The sequence below is a fragment of the Lynx canadensis genome, chromosome C1 (assembly GCF_007474595.2).
Source record: "Lynx canadensis isolate LIC74 chromosome C1, mLynCan4.pri.v2, whole genome shotgun sequence".
NCBI lineage: Eukaryota > Metazoa > Chordata > Mammalia > Carnivora > Felidae > Lynx > Lynx canadensis.
Genome location: NC_044310.1, coordinates 183,430,338 through 183,453,456, shown reverse-complemented (window position 1 = coordinate 183,453,456; position 23,119 = coordinate 183,430,338). Strand labels below are relative to the sequence as shown.

The window sequence follows — 23,119 nt, the reverse complement described above, 5'->3', positions numbered from 1 at the left end:
AAAATAAATAAACTTAAAAAAAAAAAAAGAAATATTAAAAAAAAGTAGGTAAAAAATACTGACCTATAAAGTCAAAAAGCCCAAAAACAACATTTCTTTAATAGATAACTCATCAACTTGTAATCACCAACAGTTATTCCTATCAAAAGAAATTACGAGGCACCTGGGTGGCTCAGTCAGTTGAGCACCAGACTCTTAATTTCAGCTCAGATCATGATCTCATGGTTCATGGGACCGAGCCCTACGTCGGGCTCTGTGCTGACAGCATGGAACCTGCTTGGGATTCTCGCTCTCTGCTCCTCCCTGCTGTGCACGCTCTCTCTCTCAAAATAAATAAACATTAAAAAAATTATAACAACCAAAAAACTAAACATGTATATCTCATCCATTATACAGTAGCTATCAGCATCATATGGTAGATGTTATTCTGTAATAGGCAACGAATCATAAAGTGAGTTCTAGCCCATGATATTATCCAATTATGAAAAATGATAATCATAAATCCTAAAATAGCACTGGGGCAATAAACTTAAAACAAAGAACTCTAAACCAAACAGCAAAATAAACAGTGAACTAAAACACTAAAAATTTATTGACCACTCTCATGGAGAGATTTAGGTTATGATGATTTTATTAGGCATTCTATTTCATAATGTCTCACCTCTTTTGGAGTCTTATGAGCTGCACAAAGAAAAATCCATTGTTCAGTTGCAGTCATCTGAGTACATGTATCTGGATGGCACTCACTCTGTTAGAAATAGTTACACTTCTTAATATGTAAAACAATGAAAAAGTCTATCATTTGGGTTACTACACTCCCATGTAAAAGTACAGAATAATTAGAAATGTTGGGTGAGTCTTTGGGAGCACCTAATGTTACAAAAACAGAAAAAATCAGTACTTTCAATAATAGCTTTAACTTAAAGAAAATATTACCTGAAGTTTGACAGCAAGTCCATTTAGTTCAAGACAGAATTGCCTAAAAATGCAAATATATAAATGAAAAGTCTTATCCATCCTCCACATTATTTTCAGAATACTAACTGTAAAAACAGAATCCCATCAGTACCATCCTTCCTTTGTCGTCACCACTGTCAACACCATCTGAATTTACATGGCATATTTTGTACAAAGGCATACAGATTAGTATGCAAAACCCAAAACTAACAACCCTAAAAATGTTCAATATCAGCCTCCAGTGAGTTGATCATAATTATACACTGGAAATTGGTGGAATTTTTCTGAATTTGGAAATAGTTACCAAAATGCTTAGGAAGTATATACTTTTATTTACAAAGTCATTCTCCTAGAAATCTATTCTAATAAAATAATCAGAATTGCATACAGATAAATGTATAAAGACATTCACAGAAAATATAAAATTTTTTTGAAACATTCCAAATAATCAGCAATTGCAGAGTAGCAAAATGTTGGTATATACATAAACAAAGGATACATATTTATATTTACAGTAAGATTCTAGTTATGTAAAACACCATGTGTGTATTTATCTGAATACAAACATAAAACTAGATGTTTTAAATACCTGAATATTCTACAAACTTTGTTCTGATTACAAACAACATGTTCCTTATGAAAACTTTAAATATGATCAAATATATAATGTACAATAAGAAGGTCCTTCATAATTCTACCACCTCTCCCAAAAGTTAATTATTACTTACATACAAATTTGATTTTCTATGCAAAGATTAAACTATATTGGGACCAAATCATACACAATTTTTTATCTTGCTTTTTGGTCACTTAGTAGATTGTAGCATTTTTTCATGATACTCTTCTAAAACTGCCAAACAGAATTATAAAGCCTAGAATAATTCTTGGAACATAGTAAGTGTTCAAAATGTTTTTTAATAAGTGAAGAATAGAGGAAATTGTGTAAGATTGAGATCATCATTTTTAGACAAACTTGTTATTTTATATGAAAAGACCATCAATCCTCTATGTCACTAAGATAACTTACTTTAATAGCTGTCAAAATACTGAACACATCCCCTCTAAAAATCTTACCTAATTAATCACTATTATGTTTCCCCAACAAATGAGAACAGTGTGGTTCCCTACAAATGCAAAACTAAAACCTACTTAGTTAGAAGATAAAGGAGAGTCCCAAAAGGGAAAAAACAAAAAACCCCACACATATATGAAAGAAAAGCTACAGAAGAAAGCAAATAAGGAGTCAGATTTTCAGTTCTCTGTAAATGTATTTCCTTTCCAGATCCCTAACAATAATGCAGTTCTTAGATCACTAAAATAACACTATTTCTGAATCACCACATCACCCTCTACTGCCCTGTATCTATAGGCTGCATGCAAGTTTTCAAGTTGTTTTCCACTAAGTGGTAATAAAGACAGGTGGTGAAAAATAAGTTTCTCATCTACTTTAACTCACGTATGGCCAGCAGCAAAACTAAGCTAACTGATTTGGCAGTGTTTATGGGTACAATCTGTGGCACACAGTGCAAATCTAACAGCTTCCAGTTAATTCAATATAGGGCTAACATATAGAGTTGTGCAGCTTAAGAGACAAGCCAGAGCTGAAATCCAGCCTATGCTCTAATCTCTTAAGTCATACATAGGATTGCATCCACTCAGAAGAAGGAGCATCTCTTCCAATTACAAAGATTCCATATGGGCTAGTGGGAGATTTGAATGAAGTCCCATTAGCATCATAATATAATCAACAATATTAACCAATAAGAGCAAGTATTAAGCCTCAAATCAATTACATCAAGTACATGCAAAAACTCAAAAAGCTACTTTTGAAATTCTTCTTGGTCAACTATAAAGATATATACACTATGATGAAGACACAAAAGAATATATATGTGATACTTAATACATAAATACGAAACCAAAATAAAGTGGCTAATATTCAGGAAAAAAAAAAAAAACTAAAAATAACAGCACCAGGACAAATGGAATATGCATGAGAAAGATTTTATAAGTTTTGTATACTGCATATTTTATAGTCTAATTAAATATGGAGGAAAAGGTTTTCCTAGATCTGAAATTAAAATCTTATATGCTAAAATCAGCCCTCACTTGTTAGGATTATGCTTGTAGTGAAAAAAAATCCCCACTTATTTTCATCATTAATCCTAACAGGTAAGTAGTTATTTTCAAAGCTGATTAAAATAAGGCAGAGGGGTGCCTGGGTGGCTCAGCTGGTTAAATGTCCGACTTCGGCTCAGGTCATGATCTCATGGTTCATGAGTTCGGGCCCTGCATCAGGCTCTGTGCTGACAGTTCAGAGCCGGGAGCCTGCTTCAGATTCTGTTACTCCCTCTCTCTGTCCCTCCCCTGCTTACATTCTCTCTCTCTCTCTCTCTCTCTCTCTCTCTCTCTCTCTCATAAATAAATAAACAATAAAAAAAATCTTTTAATAAAAAATAAAATTAAAAAAAGCAGAGAATCTAAAGTGCTATTTTGATTTATAAGAATGGGAAAATATCTACATATTCATACCTTCAATTATCATGCACTGAGATGTATTTTTAAAAAACTATGTCAGGGGAACCCAGCTGGCTCAGTTGTTGGAGCATGTGACTCCTGATCTCAAGGTTGTGCGTTCGAGCCCCACGTTGGGTGCAGAAATTACTTAAAAATAAAATCTCTAAAAACACTAGATCAAATAGTCAAGTGATTTGTCTAAGAAACCAGCAGAGTACAAAGAAGTCTTAGCATCCTGAAATTGCTGGACTGTTATGACAAGATATTATGTCTTAGCAATGTCTATATAACAAGTCTATAGCAAAAAAAAAACCCAAAAACACAGAAGATCAAACCAAACCAAACTGAAAAACAGTGCCCACTCTACAATTTGTGGGACTCATCAAAAAAGTGGTCTAATTTATGCAGGGAAAGTCCTATTTCAATTTCACTTATTATTTAAAACTTAAAAAGTTACAAACCCTAATGAACATCTATCTCTAGCTACATTCTTTATATTTAACCTACCAATTCATCTCAGCTCCCGTTTACAGAGAAGCTTGCAACTTCAAGAAATAACTTAGTAACTTCAGGATTAAGCTGCCTTTATTTATTTTTTAATTTTTATTTATTTTGACAGCAAGTGTCAGCATGGCGCTTGATTCAGGGCTCGTTCTCACAAACTACAAGATCATGACCTGAACCAAAATCAAGAGGTGAACGCTTAACCAACTAAGCCACCCAGGCACCCCTAGGATTAAGCTGCTTTTAAAGTTAATTCTTGTTAACTAGTCATTCACTAGTCATCAATTTTCTCATTCAAAGGGCATCATCAGAAGTTCCCAAACTCCTTCAGAATTACAATTAATTTTTATTTACAATTAATTTTTATTTACCACAGTTCACAGTAGTTAATAGGCAACTCATCAGACACCAAGCTTAGACTGGAAACTTGTGTTACTTTATAGTGAAATAAACTTTATAGAGAAATAAAGTTTATCATGAGTGGAAAAAAAGAAACAATGTATTTGTGGTTAAGGAATAATTTGTGTTTAAGAAAAACTATGTAGGGGCATCTAGATGGCTCAGGTGGTAAGAATGCTACCAACTTGATCTTGGGTTCATGGACTTAAGCCCCACACTGGGTATAGAGATTACTTAAAAAGGCCGGGGGTGGAGGGGGGCGGGGTGCCTGGGTGGCTCAGTTGGTTAAGCATACGACTTCAGCTCAGGTCATGATCTTATGGTTCGGGAGTTCGAGCCCCACATCAGGTTCCATGCTGACAGTGTGGAGCCTACTGGGGATTCTCTCTCTCCGCCCCCCCCCCCACAATCTCTCTCTCTCTCTCTCAAAAATAGTTTTTCATGGGCGCCTGGGTGGCTCAGTCAGTTAAGCATCTGACTTCGGCTCAGGTCATGATCTCACAGCTCGTGAGTTCGAGCCTCACATCAGACTCTGCTGACAGCTCAGAGCCCGGAGCCTGATTCGGATTCTGTCTCCCTTTCTCTTTTCCCCACCTCCCACTTGCACTCTGTCTCTGTCTCTCAAAAATAAATAAATGTTAAAAAAAATTTTTTTAAATAGTTTTTCCAAAAAAAAAAAAAAAAAAATTGTGTAAAAAGATAATAATGCCCAAATCCATAAATTAGAAAAAAAATCAGTGAATAACAAAGTTGAAAACTTTATAATACCAAAAACACAAAAACTTTAGAATTCAGCTTTTTAGTCTGCAATTACATAATGATTTTATTTATGATTCATAATCATCAGCATTAAAGGTTATTTTTACTAATAGAAATACTACTACTATTTTGATATATTATAAAGACTTACCTTAAATGTTCATATTTCCATACACCTTCATCTTGGCCTTCAGGTGGTTCAAGAATTTTGTCAATATTGGAACAATCTGCTCTTATGTTCTGCTGAATATACTATAATAAAAAAAGTTCTCATAATTAATTAACATACTATAGTACATGGTAAATCTTAAAATATATTTAATTTTTGAGTCCATGATTGCTCCTATGTTTCAACTTTTTTAGGTTATACACATAACAGGAAATCAAGTAATTCAGAAGATAGGAGGTAACCCTTACCTTCTCCAACTCAACTCCTTTGGGATAAGATATATCACATAAATGCAGATATGGTACTTACCAGGATCGGATGTGGGATCAAAAGTGAAACTATGATTTTCACAAGGACACAAAATGTAAACCATATAACTGTGGTACATAATGCATGATTCTATTAATATGCATTATCTAGAATAGCACATCTATGGAGACAAAAAATAGTTGTTCAGGACTGGAGAAAGAAGGGGAGACAGAGGAGAATGGAGATAACTGCTAATGTGAATGAGGTTTCTTTTGGTGGGGAGTGAAGATGTTCTAAAATTAAACTGTGGTGATAGTGTAGAACCCAATGAATATACTAAAAACCATGAATGTTTATTTTAAATGGGTGATTTTAGGGTATGTGGTATCCAATAAAGTGTTTAAAAAACAAAAAATGACTAGCAGAAAAGCTAAGTTAAAAAAAAGGCATGGACATTCACTTTTAAAATTAAATAAAAATTTCAGATCTTTTTAATGTTTCATGCAATCTATGATTTAAATAATCTAAAATTTGAACAGGCTAAATAAGACTAAGATACCTAATTACAGAAATGACTACAAGGCCTTGTTATGCCAATGTATTTTGCCTATTTTCAGGCAACCTTTCTTTGAAAATTACTCTGTCAAAAGCTTGCTCAAAAGATTTTAATGATTCTCTAATGCCTGTTTAAACTATTCTCCCTGGTTTTCTGACCCCATCTCAAGTTCCAAAGTTCTGCATGAAATCGATTCTCGCAAATAGAACCAAATTCTTTACCTTTTCCACCGGCCACCTCAAATTCCATACAATTCTTTCCAAATTCCCTTTCCCCCCAACACACTCGTCTTTGCTTTTATTCAATATATAGCATTTATTTATTTTTTAATATCTCCCTCAAAAAACAGAGACTCGGTTTTGTTTTAAATTTTAGTATTAGGACCTGGCACATAGGAGGTTTTTAACAAATTTTCACTGTCTTTTCCTAAACTACATTACTTGAAGTCAAGGATAAAGATACTACTTACCTGAAATGTTAAGACCATGGGGGATTAGAGATGAAAAAATTTACCAAAAATGGGGTGGAGACTGATTCTTTAGTATTCTCTGGTGATCCCCAAAAGAGTTTGGTAGTTAGGCACACAAAAATATATTCTATGCAATACAGCTGGCTCATAATGAATACTAAGTCTTTAACCACATGTTTAGTAACTGAATTTACTCAAAATTATTCAATTTTTTATAAGTAGAGGTACAAGTTGTCAATCTTCAAGGAATCTAGATTTTATTAATGATAATACATGTAAACAATTAAGAAAACAGGGGCACCTAGGGGGGTGACTGGGTGGCTCAGTCAGCTAAGTGTCCAACTTTGCTCAGGTCATGATCTCACAGCTTGTGAGTTCAAACCCTGCGACAGGCTGTGCTGACAGCTCAGAGCCTGGAGCCTGCTTCAGATTCTGTCTCTGTCTCTCTCTGCCCCTCCCCTACTCACCAGTGTTTCTCTCTAATATAAAGAAACATTTAAAAATTAAAAAAAAAAAAAGAGAGAGAGAGAGAGAGAACAGGTGCGCCTGGGTAGTTCAGTCAGTTGAGTGTCCAGCTCTTGATTTTGGCTCAGATCATGATCTCGTGGTTTGTGGGCTGACACGGATCCTGCTTGTGATTCTCTCTTCTCCCTCTCGCTCTCTGCCCCTCCCCCTTCCATGTCTGTGTACACGCTCTCCATTTCTCTCAAAAATAAATAAAACTTAATAAAAAAGAGAACAGAAGAAATCCTGAACTCTGAAAGAAAGCAAAAATGTGAGTCCTCCATACTTTTATGGAAAGAGAGACAGCTATCATCTAAAATGAGCTAAGAAAGGGGCACCTGGGTGGCTCAGTAGGTTAAGCATCTGACTTTGGCTCAGGTCATGATCTCGCGGTTTGTGAGTTTGAGCCCCAAGTGGGGCTCTGTGCTGACAGCTCAGAGCCTGGAGCCTGCTTCACATTCTGTGTCTCCCTCTCTCTCTCTGCCTCTCCCCCAATCACACTCTCTCCTTCCTTCTAAAATAAATAAACATTAAAAAAAAATTTTTTTTAACGAGCTAAGAAAAGTAAATGTCCTAGTAGCAGATGGGTGGCTCAGTCAGTTAAGTGTCTGACTCTTGATTTTGGCTCAGGTCATGATCTCACGGTTCAGGGGACTGAGCCCTGCATTATGCTCTATGCTGACAATGCAGAGCCTGCTTGGGATTCTCTCTCTCCCCCTCTCTCTGCCCCTTCCTCACCTGCGCTTGCTCATGCTCTCTCTCTCTCTCTCTCTCAATAGAAATATTAAAAAAAAAAAAAAAAAGAAAGAAAATACCTAAGAATAAACCTAACCAAAGATGTAAAAGATCTCTATGCTGGAAACTACAGAAAGTTTATGAAGGAAATTGAAGAAGGTACAAAGAAATGGAAAAACATTCCATGCTCATGGATTGGAAGAATAAATATTGTTAAAAAGTCAATACTACTCAAAGAAATCTACATATTCAATGCAATGCCAATCAAAATTGCACCAGCATTCTTCTCATAGCTAGAACAAACAATCCTAAAATTTGTATGGAACCACAAAAGACCCCGCATAGCCAAAGTTAATATTGAAGAAAACCAAAACGTGAGACATCACAATCCCAGACTTTAGCCTCTACTACAAAGCTGTAATCATCAAGACAGTATGGTATTGGCACAAAAACAGACACATAGACCAATGGAATATAGACCCCAGAATTGGACCCACAAAAGTATGGCCAACTAATCTTTGACAAAGCAGGAAAGAGTATCCAGTGGAAAAAAAGACAGTCTCTTTAACAAATGGTGCTGGGAGAATTGCACAGCAACATGCAGAAGAATGAAACTAGACTTTCTTACACCATTCACAAAAATAAACTCACAATGGATGAAGGACCTGAATGTGAGACAGGAAACTATCAAAACCCTAGAGGAGAAAGCAGGAAAAAACCTCTTTGACCTCAGCCACAGCAATTTCTTACTTGACACACCTCCAAAGGCAAGGGAATTAAAAGCAAAAATGAACTATTGGGACCTCATCAGGATCAAAAGCTTCTGCACTGCAAGGGAAAACAATCAACAAAACTAAAAGGCAACTGTCAGAATGGGAAAAGATATTTGCAAATGACTATCAGATAAAGGGCTAGTATCCAAAATCTACAAAGAACTCACCAAACTCCACACCCGAAAAACAAATAATCTAGTGAAGAAATGGGCAGAAGACATGAATAGACACTTTTCCAAAGAAGACATCCAGATGGCCAACTGACACATGAAAAAATGCTCAATGTCACTCATCATCAGGGAAATACAAATCAAAACTACAATGAGATATCACCTCACACCGGTCAGAGTGGCTAAAATGAACAAATCAGGAGACCATAGATGTTGGCAAGGATGTGAAGAAACGGGAACCCTCTTACACTGCTGGTGGGAATGCAAACTGGTATAGCTGCTCTTGAAAATAGTGTGGAGCTTCCTCAAAAAATTAAAAATAGATCTCCCCTATGACCCAGCAATAGCACTGCTAGGAATTTACCCAAGGGATACAGGAATGCTGATGTATAGGGGCACATGTACCCCAATGTTTACAACAGCACTTTCAACAATAGCCAAATTATGGAAAGAGCCTAAATGTCCATCAACTGATAAATGGATAAAGAAGATGTGGTTTTTATATACAATGGAATACTACTTGGCAATGAGTAAGAATGAAATCTGGCCATTTGCAGCAACGTGGATGGAACTGGAGGATATTATGCTAAGTGAAATAAGCCAGGCAGAGAAAGACAGATACCATATGTTTTCACTCATATGTGGATCTTGAGAAATGTTAACAGAAGACCATGGGGGAGGGGAAGGGGAAAAAAAAGTTACAGAGAGGGAGGGAGGCAAACCATAAGAAACTCTTAAGGACTGAGAACAAACCAAGGGTAGATGGGGAGTGGGGGAGAGGGAAAAGTGGGTGATGGGCAGGGAGGAGGGCACTTGTTGGGATGAGCACTAGGTATTATATGGAAACCAATTTGACAATAAATTTAAAAAAAAAGAGATTTAAAACCAAAAAATCAATTAATTAATTAAATTTAAAAAAAAAAAGAAAAAGAAATATTCTTTTTTTTTTTTTTTTTTTTTTCAACATTTTTTATTTATTTTTGGGACAGAGAGAGACAGAGCATGAACAGGGGAGGGGCAGAGAGAGAGGGAGACACAGAATCGGAAACAGGCTCCAGGCTCTGAGCCATCAGCCCAGAGCCCGACGCGGGGCTCGAACTCACAGACCGCGAGATCGTGACCTGGCTGAAGTCGGACGCTTAACCGACTGCGCCACCCAGGCGCCCCGAAAAAGAAATATTCTAATGCTCCCTAAATATAATGTTTACCTTACGGAAATTTTTATATTGTTTCTGAGTCATTAGTACTATTAGCAATTTCTGTTCATTCTGAAAAATTATTTTTATCATTCTCAAAACATCTGAAAACTAAAGATTTACAACTGTAATGTTTCTCTATCCTGTCCCTGTCACACATAATGTGGTATAAATCTAAACTTGGATTAATTTTTTCAAGTGCATCACAAGATACACAAATATGAAATGGGGAAAAAAAAGCAAGAACTGGCCCTATCATGAAAAGCTGTAATATTCTTAAGTACATTTTCAACATTATCTTTATTATGTTACTTATTTAGTAATTCAGTTAAAGGGAAAAGTAGTACCATTACTACACAAAACTTTTGCTGCTGAATTTTAAAGCTGAGAGAGGTTTTGAAGCTGAGTAAGTTATACAACTATTATTTAAGAAACTAGCTTTGTACTCTTTAAGAAATTCTACCAAAAAAAAAATCCAGAAAACAACCACACAAGAGTGTTCTTTATGCTTCCAAGAACTTTAAAATCCTAACTTACCACCATTTCTTGAAAAGAATTTTTTCAGGTAGCTTCTAAAGGTATTACCACTTCTACTTCATACTGTCACCTGATCAAGCTCACTAGCATTTCAGATGCTCTCAGTATATACTTACTTCCCAGGCCTTTCAAGTCTCCTCAGTACAGGAATATACTATACCATACTTCTGGACTAAGTTTAAAAAAAAAAAAAAAAAAAAAAAAAAAGGGCATAAAATTCTTCCTTCTGTTATGAAAAAGGCACAAACATATCCTTCCAGTGATTTATTCCTGTGGGCTGTAATTATTAAGAATTACAATGATCTAGTATGGTGTTTTACAGAAGATTTTTCCTAAAGCAGTTTTTAGAAATCATTTGGGAACAGTAAAATACCATTCAAAAGCATTTTATTGCTTCCAGTTGTAGGTAAGATGGAGTAAACACACATCAACTTTTCTCTCCCACCGTACACAATTATAAAATCTGGACAGAATGCATGGTATAGCAATTTGAGATCTTTGAAGAACACATATCAAAAAGAAGAGCTGGAAAGAACACCAGATTCAAAGTATCACTGAACTCACAGTGAAGTTGTGATGTTTCTTTTCCCCTCTGGTATCCCCTGGCCTAAACTCAATATAGGATGCAACCCAAAAATGAGCTCTGTTGGTGCTAAAAGATCCAGGAGAAACTACATAGTTCTGGCTCAAGGAGTGGAAAATGGTACTCCTAAAAGCTCAAAAAGAATGAAAGAAAGCTGCTGGCTTTTTGCCCTCTGCTTTTTCTCTACTTTCATAGCCTATGCCTAAGACAATTCCACAATGGCAGCAAAAGCAGCTGGCAACAGAAAAATTCAAGAGACAAAATTCTCAGGAAGAGAAATCGTCCTCTCCATTTGGTGGTGGATCAAACCCTATTTCTTTTTCTCTCTTTGTCTTCCCACAACTGCAGCACAATTCTAGTAAGTGGTTTCTGGTTGGAAGATCAAAAAGGTGGGCCCCAGGGAACCAGAATGTATCAGAGAGACATTAAAGAGAGCAAAATTCAGAAATGTGACCCCATAAGGTGTTTATGAACTCCTGAGCTCAATCCTAATCTGCGCATGCCCACATACATTGATCTGATCATAATTAGCATATGACAGACTTTGAGAAATGAACTAACAGATATACCTCCACCCAGGCTGACCACAGATTGGTACACACAGAACAGATTCAAGGAGGAGTACAAAGATTTGAAATCTGAACAAACAGTGGAACCTCGGTCAGGTTGGAACTGGTAACCTGTATCTAACGAGGTCAGATACCTGCTAAAACAAAAATAACATTCTCCGTGGGATTAAATAAGACCAAAGTCTCAACATAATATTCAAAATGTCCAGAATACAATCCAAAATTACTTGGTATACAAAGAATATGTGAAAATCTCAATTCAAGAAGATGAGTGAACTGGGGGAAGGGAGTAGTGGAAAGTTGTTATTGTTTAATGGACACGGAGTTTCAGCTGTTAAAGATAAAAAAGTTCTGCAGATAGAGGCTATAATGATTCACAATAATGTGAATGTATTTAATGCCACAGAGCTACACACTTAAAGGGCCCCTTTATAGTGTAAGCTATACACTTAAGCTGGCTCAATCGGTAGATCTCAGGGTCATGAATTCGAGCCCCACGCTGGGGGCAAAAATATAAATAAAATAAATAAATTTTTTTAAAAAGTACACTTAAAAATGGCAAAATGGTAAATATATTTACCACAATAGAGAAAAGCAGAGTGAACAACAAATAAAAACCTCAAAGAAATCCATGCTTAGACACATAATGAAGCTGCCAAAAACTAAAGATAAGCCAGTGAAAAAAGACACATGACCTACAAAATATTTTAAAAACTGCCACTTTCTCATCAGAAACCACAGACAGAAGGAACTGACACAACATGTTCAAAGTGCTGAAAGAAAGAACTATCAACCCAGAATTCTATATCTAACAAAAATACCCTTCAGGAATGAAGATAAAGACATTTTCTTTTTTCTTTTTTTTTTTTTTTTAACGTTTATTTACTTTTGAGACAGAGAGAGACGGAGGATGAACGGGGGAGGGTCAGAGAGAGAGAGGGAGACACAGAATCCGAAACAGGCTCCAGGCTCTGACTGCCAGCACAGAGCCCGACGCGGGGCTCGAACTCACGCACCGCAAGATCATGACCTGAGCCGAAGTCGGACGCTTAACCGACTGAGCCACCCAGGCGCCCCAAAGACATTTTCAGATGAAAGAAAACAAAAGATAATTTCTAGCCAGCAGATCACTCTAAAAGAACTGCTAAAGGAAGTTCTCTAGACAGAAGGGGGAAAATATAACACCAGAAGAAAACTTAGAATCAAGAAAAACAGAAATTATAAATATCTGGGTATAATTATAATAGGCCATTCTCCTCCTGAGTTCTTTGAAATATGTTTTGGCAGATGACAGCAAAAATATAACATTGACTAATGGGGTTTCCAATGTATACAAATGTAATATTGACAGGAAAAGCATAAAGGGATAATGGGATCCATAGGATGATAGTTTCTACATTATATATTTCAAATATATTATACAGAGGCACCTGGGTGGCTCAGTTGGTTGGGTGTCTGACTTGTAATCTTGTGGTCAAGGGACCAAGCCCTGCAGCAGACTTTGTGCTGAGCATGGAGCCTGCCTGGGATTCTCTCTCTCCCTCTCTCTCAAAATAAATAAACTTAAAAAAACATATTACATAAAGAGACAGACAAAATTAGAATTAAAATAGAACACTAAAAATGTTCAAGCTGTAAAAAGGCAGAAAAGAGGAAACAAACAACAACAAAAAACCCAGAGGGAACAACCTAGATGGTAGACCTAAATGTAAACATATCTACCAGTAACTAAATTAATATTAAATGGCCTAAATACACCCATTAAAAGACACACACTATCACACACACAAAAAAAAAAAAAAAACAAGAAAAGATAACCCAACTATACACCGTCTACAAGAAACTTACTTCAAATATAGGTAGATTAAAAGTAAAAGGATGGAAAAAGATATACCATACAAACATCAATCAAGAGGAAGCTGCAAGGAATGAAAGGTGGTTCAGTATTAATAAAAAAAACAGGGGGGCGCCTGGGTGGCGCAGTCGGTTAAGTGTCCGACTTCAGCCAGGTCACGATCTCGCGGTCTGGGAGTTCGAGCCCCGTGTCAGGCTCTGGGTTGATGGCTCAGAGCCTGGAGCCTGTTTCCGATTCTGTGTCTCCCTCTCTCTCTGCCCCTCCCCCGTTCATGCTCTGTCTCTCTCTGTGCCAAAAATAAATAAACATTGAAAAAAAAATTAAAAAAAAAAAAAACAAAAAACAAAAAAACAGGGTGTCTGGCAGGCTCAGTTGGGAAGCATGTTGAACTCAACACTCCCCAATTTCAAAACTTACTACAAAGCTATAGTAATCAAAACAATGTAGTATTGGTATAAGGATAGACATGCAGACCAATGGAAGTGAATGAGCCCAAAGAAATAATCCTTACATAGTCAAATAATTTTTGACAAGTGTGCCAAGACCATTCAATGAGGATAGCCATTTAAACCATTTTTAAGTGTATAGTTCAGTGGCATTAATTACATTCACAATGTTGTGCAACCAAAGAAAAGACCCAATGGCTTCAGTGGTGAATTTTACCAAACATTTCAAGAATACCAATCCTGGGATGCCTGGATGGCTCAGTCGGTTAAGTATCCAACTTCTGCTCAGGTCATGATCTCATGGTTCATGAGTTTGAGGCTCACGTCGGGCTCTCTGCTGTCAGCAGAGCCTGCTTCAGATCCTCTGTCCCCCTCCCTCCCTGCCCCTCCCCTGCTTGCACTCTCTCCTTCTCTCTAAAAATAAAGATAGATTAAAAAATAATAACAAAAAAAATAAAGAACACCAATCCTCTTCAAACTCTTCTAAAAAATCAAAGAGGAGGGAATACTTCCTAACTCATTCTATGATGTCAGCATTGCCTGACACCAAAGTCAAACAAAGACACGTGAGGAAAACTAGAAACCAATATCCCTTATGAATACTGACACAAAAAATCCTGGCAAGCCAAATTCAACAGCTAATTAAGAGAATTATAGATCATTATCAAGGGGGATTTATTTCTAGAATGCAAGGATGGTTCAAGATACAAAAACTGATATATATGCCTCATTAACAAAATGAAGGGGGAAAAATCACATGTTCATCTGAATTGGTATATATGACAAAATTCAACACCTTTTTAGGTCAAAAACAGTCAACAAACTACAAACAGAGGAAACCAATAACATAATAACTCAACATAATCAAGGTCACATATGAAAAACCCACAGTGCACCTCATACTCAATTGTGAAAGACTGAAAGCTTTCCTCTTAAGATCAAGAACAAGATGCCTACTTTTGCCACTTCTATTCAAAGGAGTATTAGCAGTTTTGGCCAGAGCAATTAAGTAAGAAAAAGAAATAATAAAAGGCAACCAGATTAGAAAGGAAGAAGTCAAATTGTTTACAGATGACATGTTCTCAATATGTACCTAAAGATTACACGCACACACACACAAAAAGTTCCAACTAATAAATTCAACAAAGTAGCAGCACACAACCTCTACTTTTAAAGGGAGATGGCTCAGGTCATGATCTCACAGTTCGAGCCCCACACTGGGTTCCATGCTGACAGTGCAGAGCCTGCTTGGGATTCTCTCTCTCACTCTCTTACCCCTCCCTGGCTCACTCTTTCTGTCTCTCAAAAATAAGTAATAAACTTAAAAAAAAAAATTTAAGGGAGAAATATCCATACACTTTTCCTGTAATTTTTCCCAATTTCCAGGCATAGAACTCTAGGTTTATATTTCTGTGTCTTCCACAAGGCCTGTCTCATTGCCCAATAAATATTTGCTGATTGAACAATACATTCTTTAAAGGCAATGAACAAATAAAGCCATTCATTCATGAATACTCTTCCATTTCCTGTGCTAAATATTATACTGAGTCCATTCAAAAGGTTTTTAGTATTTCTGTTAATATCATGAATTGGTTTTTATGCTCAAAGAATTCAACTGTATTCCTGTTTGATTTCCCAGAATCTTCAAATAACACAATAAATCCAAACAGCTTCTACTTCTATTATCTCACTATCAAGATAAAGCCAAGCTTCTCTTTATTACATATTTTTCCTTTAAATATGTTAGTTAACCAGGGCCCCTGGGTGGCTCAGTTGGTTAAGCGTCTGACTCTTCACTTATACTTGACTCTTGACTTCGGCTCAGGTCACGATTTCACTTTGAGTTGTGAGTTTGAGCTTTACATCAGGCTCTGTGCTGACAGTGTGGAGCCTGCTTGGGATTCTCTCTCTACCCCCCTCTCTGCCCCTCCCTTGCTGGCACACATGCTCTCTCCCAAAATAAATAAATAAACTTAAGAAAAAATGTTAGTTAACCAATGCAAAATCCAACTTACTAGTCCAACTGGTTAGTTAACCAATTCCTAGTCCAATTTTACTCATCTTTTTGTTAACCTCTTAATGCAACTTTTAATAATTGGCTATAGCAAGTATTTCTTTCCTAGATTCTAGATTTTACTCATTTTGGAAGAACTATTACATTTTTTTTTAAACCCAATGTAGGGTGATTCTCAATAAGAACGTTTAAGAATCCCCTGAGGGGCTTTTCAACCTACACAAGTTACAGAAGTCCATCTCCTTGATAATCACTGCCTTAGTGAACTACTTAATAGTGGCAATAACCTAAAAGGAGGCATCTTAGCCCTCAAATGTATGAGAGAGCACAAACATTAAGAGCTAATGGCAACTAAAATTTAAATGTAAATTTAGGGGCGCCTGGGTGGCTCAGTCTGTTAAGCAACCAACTTGTGATTTCGGCTCAGGTCGTGATCTCACAGTCGGGCTCTGCACTGACAGCATCAAGCCTGCTTGGGGTTCTCTTTCTTTCTTTCTTTCTCTCTCTCTCTCTCTCTCTCTCTCTCTCTCTCTCTCTCTCTCTCTCTCTCTCTCCCCCCTTCCCCCCACCTCTCTGCCCCTCTCCTACTTGCACTTACACTCTCTCTCAAAATAAACTTCAGGGGCGCCTGGGTGGCGCAGTCGGTTAAGCGTCCGACTTCAGCCAGGTCACGATCTCGCGGTCCGTGAGTTCGAGCCCCGCGTCAGACTCTGGGCTGATGGCTCAGAGCCTGGAGCCTGTTTCCGATTCTGTGTCTCCCTCTCTCTCTGCCCCTCGCCTGTTCATGCTCTGTCTCTCTCTGTCCCAAAAATAAATAAACGTTGAAAAAAAAAAATAAATAAACTTCAAAATAATTTTTAAAAATGTAAGTTTAGATACATGTTCTCAAGTTTCAGCAACCACGTATGCTCTTTCTTCCTACTTAATCATGTTATTCTAATTTAGCATTCAATTAACTTTGAATTAAATTCACTCTAAAGTAAAATTTGGTACCCCAATTTGGCACATATTAATAGATATTAAAATGTACTTAAGCTTCAGTATAGCTTACTATGCCATCTTAAAACAAAATGACTGATAAAAATTTTAAATAGGCATCCTGTTATTTCCATGGATTCTGACTTATGCTAAAAGACATAGGAATATTTAACTACTCCAAGGGAGGCAAAATGCTCAGGTTACTGGAGTTGCAAAAAACTATTGTTATTACCTGCTGAACAGCTAGTGTACTGTCCATTTCATCAAAGGATTCATCAGGCCAATTATAGAAATCCTATAAAAAAAAATTCATGGTTAAAGCACATACAAAGTTACAAAGAGGCAACATTATTTTCATTAACTTTAATTCTTAATAAAGTTATACTGGAGAAGAAAGCTCTCATACTATAAACAGCATGATTATCAGTTAATAAGTCAAAGGAACTTTAAAATGAACACCAAGATTTTATTTAACTGAACTACAAGTTAAAATTTTCAACCATAAATCCCTAAACTGTTCATGGATTACCTAAGGAGATAAATCTATCACTTTTTTGTTTATGGTGGTTAAATATCTCTCAAAAAGTTAAGTTGAAAAAAAATCTCCAAGCACTGATTCAGTTTTTACCTAAAGAGAATAGTTTGTGACAGTGGTGGCAGTGGTGGTGGTGCTAGTAGTAGTTATTGTCCACAAGTACTATTTTAGACAGACATTATAAATTATTATTCCAATTCCAAACGGCGTTTTAAATTTCTAAATCAAAATATGAGCTCCGCTAAAAAGTAGTCAACCAGTCTTCATTAAGGGCAATTGGTACTTTTGTGGATCACCTTATATCAGTTCTGAAATTCTCTATAAATAGTCCAGTTCACAGACATTCCCCTAAGTATTTAAGAATCTTCCCATCTGACTGATTTTTTTCAGCAAAGTCTACCTATGTATCCTTAGCAGGCAGCACAACATATAGTAGTTGCTTGATAAATGACTCTGGGGTAAAACTGAGGGAAACAGGAGTAGTGAACCAGTGATATATAACCCTGTATCAATCAACATGGGTAAGTCTCCAAACACTTTAAGCAAAAGCTGGAGCAAATGACAAATTCAGTGTACGATACCACATGAATAAAAATTTAAGAAAGTGCAAAGCATAATTCTGGAGACAATGCATACATAGTAAAAGTATGCAGCAAAGCAATGATAATCACTATCATTTGGTTGGAAGAAAGGAGTAGAAGACAGAAGAATGTGATAAAGAGGGATTTATCTATATTAGTAATGTCTTAATTATGAGAGTAGATGATAGGTATACCTTAAGTGTCTTAAACTTTTCACATTTTTCTATAGTTGCCCTATATGAATGAAAATGAACTAACTTATTTTAATATGTCAGGAGGGGCACCTGGGTAGCTCAGTCAATTATGCATTCCACTCTTGATTTGGGGCCAGGTCATGATCCCATGGTTCCTGAAATTGAGCCCTTTGCTGAGCTCTGCGCTCATAGCTCAGAACCTGCTTGGGATTCTCTCTCTTCCTCTGTCTCTCTCTCTCTGCCCCTCCTCTGCTTGAGTTCACTTGCTCTTTCTCTCATATTATTTAATGTTATTTAATATGCTCTCATGTTATTTAATAGGTAGATCAAGAAATAAAAATAACTTTCTAGAAATTGTTCCACGGTGTTTTTTTCCTAGATAGCATGTAGTTTTTTAAATTCTTTCTATGCAATTTATACTGAAAATGTTTTCCATCAATATGCTTTGACTATTCTTCCCTTTAAAAAAATTAAGGTAGTTTGTAAAATATTTTGTTTTAAAAATATTAAAACACACATATAGGAATATACAGAAAAGATATAAAAGTGTTAGCTGGTAACCAAATGTTTTGTCTCATCATAACTGTCATATGCTTTAAATACTTACAAAAGGAACCAAAAATTGGCTTAATGAACATTCTCATGCATTTCATGAAATAAACATTTACTGAAAACCAACTATGTGCCTATATCCCAATCTAACCAATTAAAAAAAAAATAGGAAAAAAATAAGTAGAAAGACACCTCACCTACTCTATTATAGTTCTAAATAAATAATTTAGAATAGATCTATTTCACTGAAGGAAATCAATGTGACAGATAAGAAATAGGAAAGAATGCTGCTTAAGCAGTCTTCTTTTTTTAATCCTTACCTTTTCTGTGACATTTTATTTAACAACCTTGATCTATGACAATGTGGGGAAAAAAGCAAAGGAGAATTCTTATATGTTACTTACTCATAACATAGGAAACAGATGTTACAATATTAACTTAAAATATATTCTTTCTAACCTTTCAAAATTAATAACTGAGTAAATAAAAATGGATGGAGCTTCTCAGAATGTGAGAACACGAGTCCACCTCAATATAAAAATATAAAAGCTGATCACTTAAGAATCAAAAACAATGTTCCTACAGAATAAGAGGTAAAAGTTTCTGAGAAAAAGAGCATTTATAAAGAAAGACTGGAAAAAGTAAAAAGCAAGCATATATAATATTGGGGTGCTGGGTGGCTCAGTCGGTTAAGCGTCTGGCTTCAGCTCAGGTCATGATCTCACAGTTCATGAGTTTGAACCCCAAGTCAGGCTCTGTGCTGACAGCTGACAGCCTGGAGCCCACTGGATTCTGGGTCTCCCTCTCTCTGCTCCTCTCCCCCTCCCCTCTTTTATGCGCTCGCTCGCTCTCTCTCTCTCAAAAATAAACACTAAAAAAATAATTAAAGAAACCATATACAATATGTAAAAAAACAATATGACATGTCCACAAAACTGCCAAAAGTAACTGACAGCTAAATGTGACTCTATAGTAAGACTTTTAAACTAAACTCTCCAAAATTCTGTGCTAAAAGCAACTTGATGAATAAACAAGGTCACCAATGAGCCAGAGACTATGTAACCTTGAGCAAATGCAGTCAATTCTCTGGGCTTCAGTTTCCCTGTCTGTAACATGGATCTGGGAAGTGTCTGGATATAAAAGATACTTTGAAAGGACTTCTTTTCCAAAATTCTGTGCAGTATATTAAAATATTTTCTCTGGCATATGGTCAGAGCTCCATGTTTTTTTCCAGTTTGTTTTCCCCACTTATATCACTTTTTCTTTAAAATTACATTTTAACACATCTCTTCTGATTTTAGAGCACCTATTCAACAGCTGGTGGATTAAGCACATCAAATCTAAATGTCTATTTGAATATTTTCTTAGAATGTGAGGCATCCGCCTTTTGAAAATCCCCCAGAACCAATACCTAAAGGAACACAAACTCACCCCAGATACTGCCTACTAAAAGTTGATAAAACTATTATCAGTTTATTCCCAAACTATGCCTCACACGTAATAACAAGGAATGACATCTAACAAGAGCAACCTGATGATGAAACTTGTTGGGCCAGAGAAAAGCTGCAGCGAGAAATGGTCAAAGGCAAACCGCAGGAGGATAATCGCCACCAGGATCCGGCTAGACAAGCTGGCAGGCAGAAGCCGGGCAGGCACGTCACAAGCCAGGTAGGAACCGGAAGCCAGAACAAGGTTGGCTGTTTACACCCCCTCCCGCCGTGGCGGCACCGACCCTCCCAAAAACCCAGGGTCTCCACCTGGCCGGCCGCGCCCCTCGGACGATAGTCAGAATTCAGGGGAGAGACGAGAACAAGTAGTCGCTGCCGACGGGCTCGCACACCGGGGTCCCGGCGGTCACCGCCCGAGGCTCGCACCCAGCCCCTCAGGCCCACCCTCAAGTCAGGGCTCGGCAGGCCTCGCGAGCGGCCGCCGCCTCTGCCAGACCCAGGGGTTGCGGCTCCGGAAGAGCAGGCCGGGCACGGGTGCCCCCTGCCCGCCAGCTTACCGCCCCGGCCCAATCTTCTTTCGGGGGCGGCCAGCTTCCAGGTGCGGCGCGGCTCGCCACCGAGAGTGCCCACGCAGAAAAGGTGCAGAGACGGTACCTGCGCCTTGGTGCCCGGCCTGTTCCGCCTCAGCACTGCCGTCCCCTCCGCCATGACCATAGTGCCAAAGTCTAGGCGGCTGGAGTCGGTACCCGGATGTAAGGGAAGGCTGCCTGCGCCGGGGCGGGCGGGGGGAGTCGGGGGGCGGGACGGGGTGGAGCGGAGCTCTGGGTCCGGGCGCCAGGGAGGGGCGGCAACTGAAGGATCAGCCGTGGCCCGCGCGGAGCAGGGCGGGAGGACGGAAAAGAGTACCGGAAAGGAACAGCTGGCGGAGGGAGGGTCACGAGAGAAGGAACAGCCGACGACTCGCAAGTCGCGGCGTGGAGGAAGGGACAAACATGGCAGCGAGGACGAGGACTGGCTTTGGGAAAGTCCGCAGGCCCCGCCGAAGCCCGCTTCGGAGTGAGCAAGAGCGTAACACATTGCTGCATCCCCCTGGGTTTAGGTTAGTTACACTCAACGGATAGAGCTTGCACAATGGTGACCGTTTCAGTAAACCTTTGTCCTAGCAGATACCCAGAGAAGCATAATTGTGTCCCGAAATCCTCATAGACAAGCAAAGTGGAAAAACAGGCCAGCAGTCGGAAAATTCCACAGACCCCGCATGAAACCGACCCAATCTGAAATAAGACTAGGGCTTAGATTGTCAAATGGTATTTCCGCCATCCTCTGACTTCAAAGCCAAGGACCTTTTCAATGACAAATTTGTGAAGATAAAAGTGAGACACTAATTATCTGAGAATGGACATCTGGTACACAAAATTAACTCGTAGTTTTTGCAAGTCAGAAGCAGGAGGAGGAAATGATGCCCCTTGACAGATGGTGGGAGTTGTACATCTTTACAGGATTCTAAATTTCCTTTGTTGCAAGTTTTAAGTGTTCTCTTACGTTATGAAATCATGGCAGTTTTGGCAAACTTTTGTTTCCTGTTTAGAAACGTTAAATCTTTGATCTGGGTTGAGGGGGGCCATAGGATACCAGATAGAAAGCCAGCTCAAAGGGTGAAAACTGCATATGCTAGGGTGATTTTCAAGAGAATAAAACATCAGATATCCCATCAAATACACTTAAAAGTGTATCAGGAATGCTGAGAGGAGAACTATGTCCCAGCCTCCAAAAATGGAAGAGTGTAAGAGAGGTTGGTTAAATTGAGTAGGAGCAAAGCTGAGTAATTAGCAGTGACTTGAACTTGGCCCAAAGGGTCCTGAGAGCAGGAAGTTGGTTCGTCTTTAAGATTCATTCATTTTGAAAGATGTATAGACTGGTAACTTTTCCAGAACAAGGAACTTAATTCCATCACTACTTCCTAGGATATCAAAAGATTTATTCATTCAACAAATATTTATTAAGCCCCACGATGTGTTCAGCACTGAGGTACAAGTATGAAAAGGCCCATCTTTAACCATGAATTGCTTAGAGTGTAGCAGTGGAGAAAGACGTGCAATCACCAGTTCTCTTACTAAATACAGTGAGAATCTTGGACAAGTGGCACCCAAATTGTTGCCTCCCAAATAAAGACATGGGGTGGATCTGGGGAGAACAGAGTGCTAGGTAGGACTATAAATCTTTAAACAACTCTACCTCACTTACTCCAAGGATTAAAGTTAAAATTTCCCAGATTGTGTGGTTATGTCCCTGAATTGTAAATAACAGTTACCTACAATTGAAGGGGCTCATCCTAATGTTCTCTTAAGTCCAGATTTGTTATATTGTTTCAGCTCATCTGAAAAAAAAACAAGAGAAAAAGTGAATAAGTAGAATTAAATTCAGAAACAGAATAGGCATTCATCTCTGAAAAATCCAGTAAAGTTGTATTATGATGTCGACTCTGGCCTTGTTTACAGGAAGAACCTTGTTCTTTAGGTTTGAAATGTTTCTAGCTCATAACCTTCACATTTATTTCTTCATCACTCTGCAGATTATGACCTCCAAACAAAACCACATATCTAAACTGTTATTTTGGTGGGTGGGGGAAGGGAGGGAAGAAGAAGAAAAGAGAGCATGATCAGTAATAACAATAACATGTAATACTGGGTTACTTGAATATTTCAGTTAAAGGAGGAATAGTCTTTTGTTTTTTAATTTTTTTTAACATTTATTTATTTTTGAGAGAGAGACAGTGTGAGCAGGGGAGGGGCAGAGAGAGAGGGAGACACAGAATCTGAAGCAGGCTCCAGGCTCTGAGCAGTCTGTACACAGCCTGACTTGGGGCTCGA

The 23,119-nt window shown here is 37.8% G+C and overlaps 1 protein-coding gene across 2 annotated transcripts in view; it reads right to left on the bottom strand.

The window, feature by feature from the left end:
• LOC115520178 (MOB-like protein phocein) overlaps positions 1–23,119 on the bottom strand; it is a 44,536-nt gene that overhangs the window by 8,714 nt on the left and 12,703 nt on the right. The window contains exons 1-5 of one of the 2 annotated variants that reach the window (XM_030324304.1): positions 20,904–21,045; positions 17,172–17,234; positions 5,288–5,388; positions 937–979; positions 662–748 (exon numbers count right to left, since the gene is read on the bottom strand). In XM_030324304.1, the coding sequence (XP_030180164.1) occupies positions 662–748; positions 937–979; positions 5,288–5,388; positions 17,172–17,234; positions 20,904–20,963 (354 nt within the window). In that variant the 5' untranslated portion in view covers positions 20,964–21,045. Of the gene's footprint in view, positions 1–661; positions 749–936; positions 980–5,287; positions 5,389–17,171; positions 17,235–20,903; positions 21,046–23,119 lie in introns of those variants that run through there. The other variant, XM_030324305.1, reaches the window with a different exon arrangement.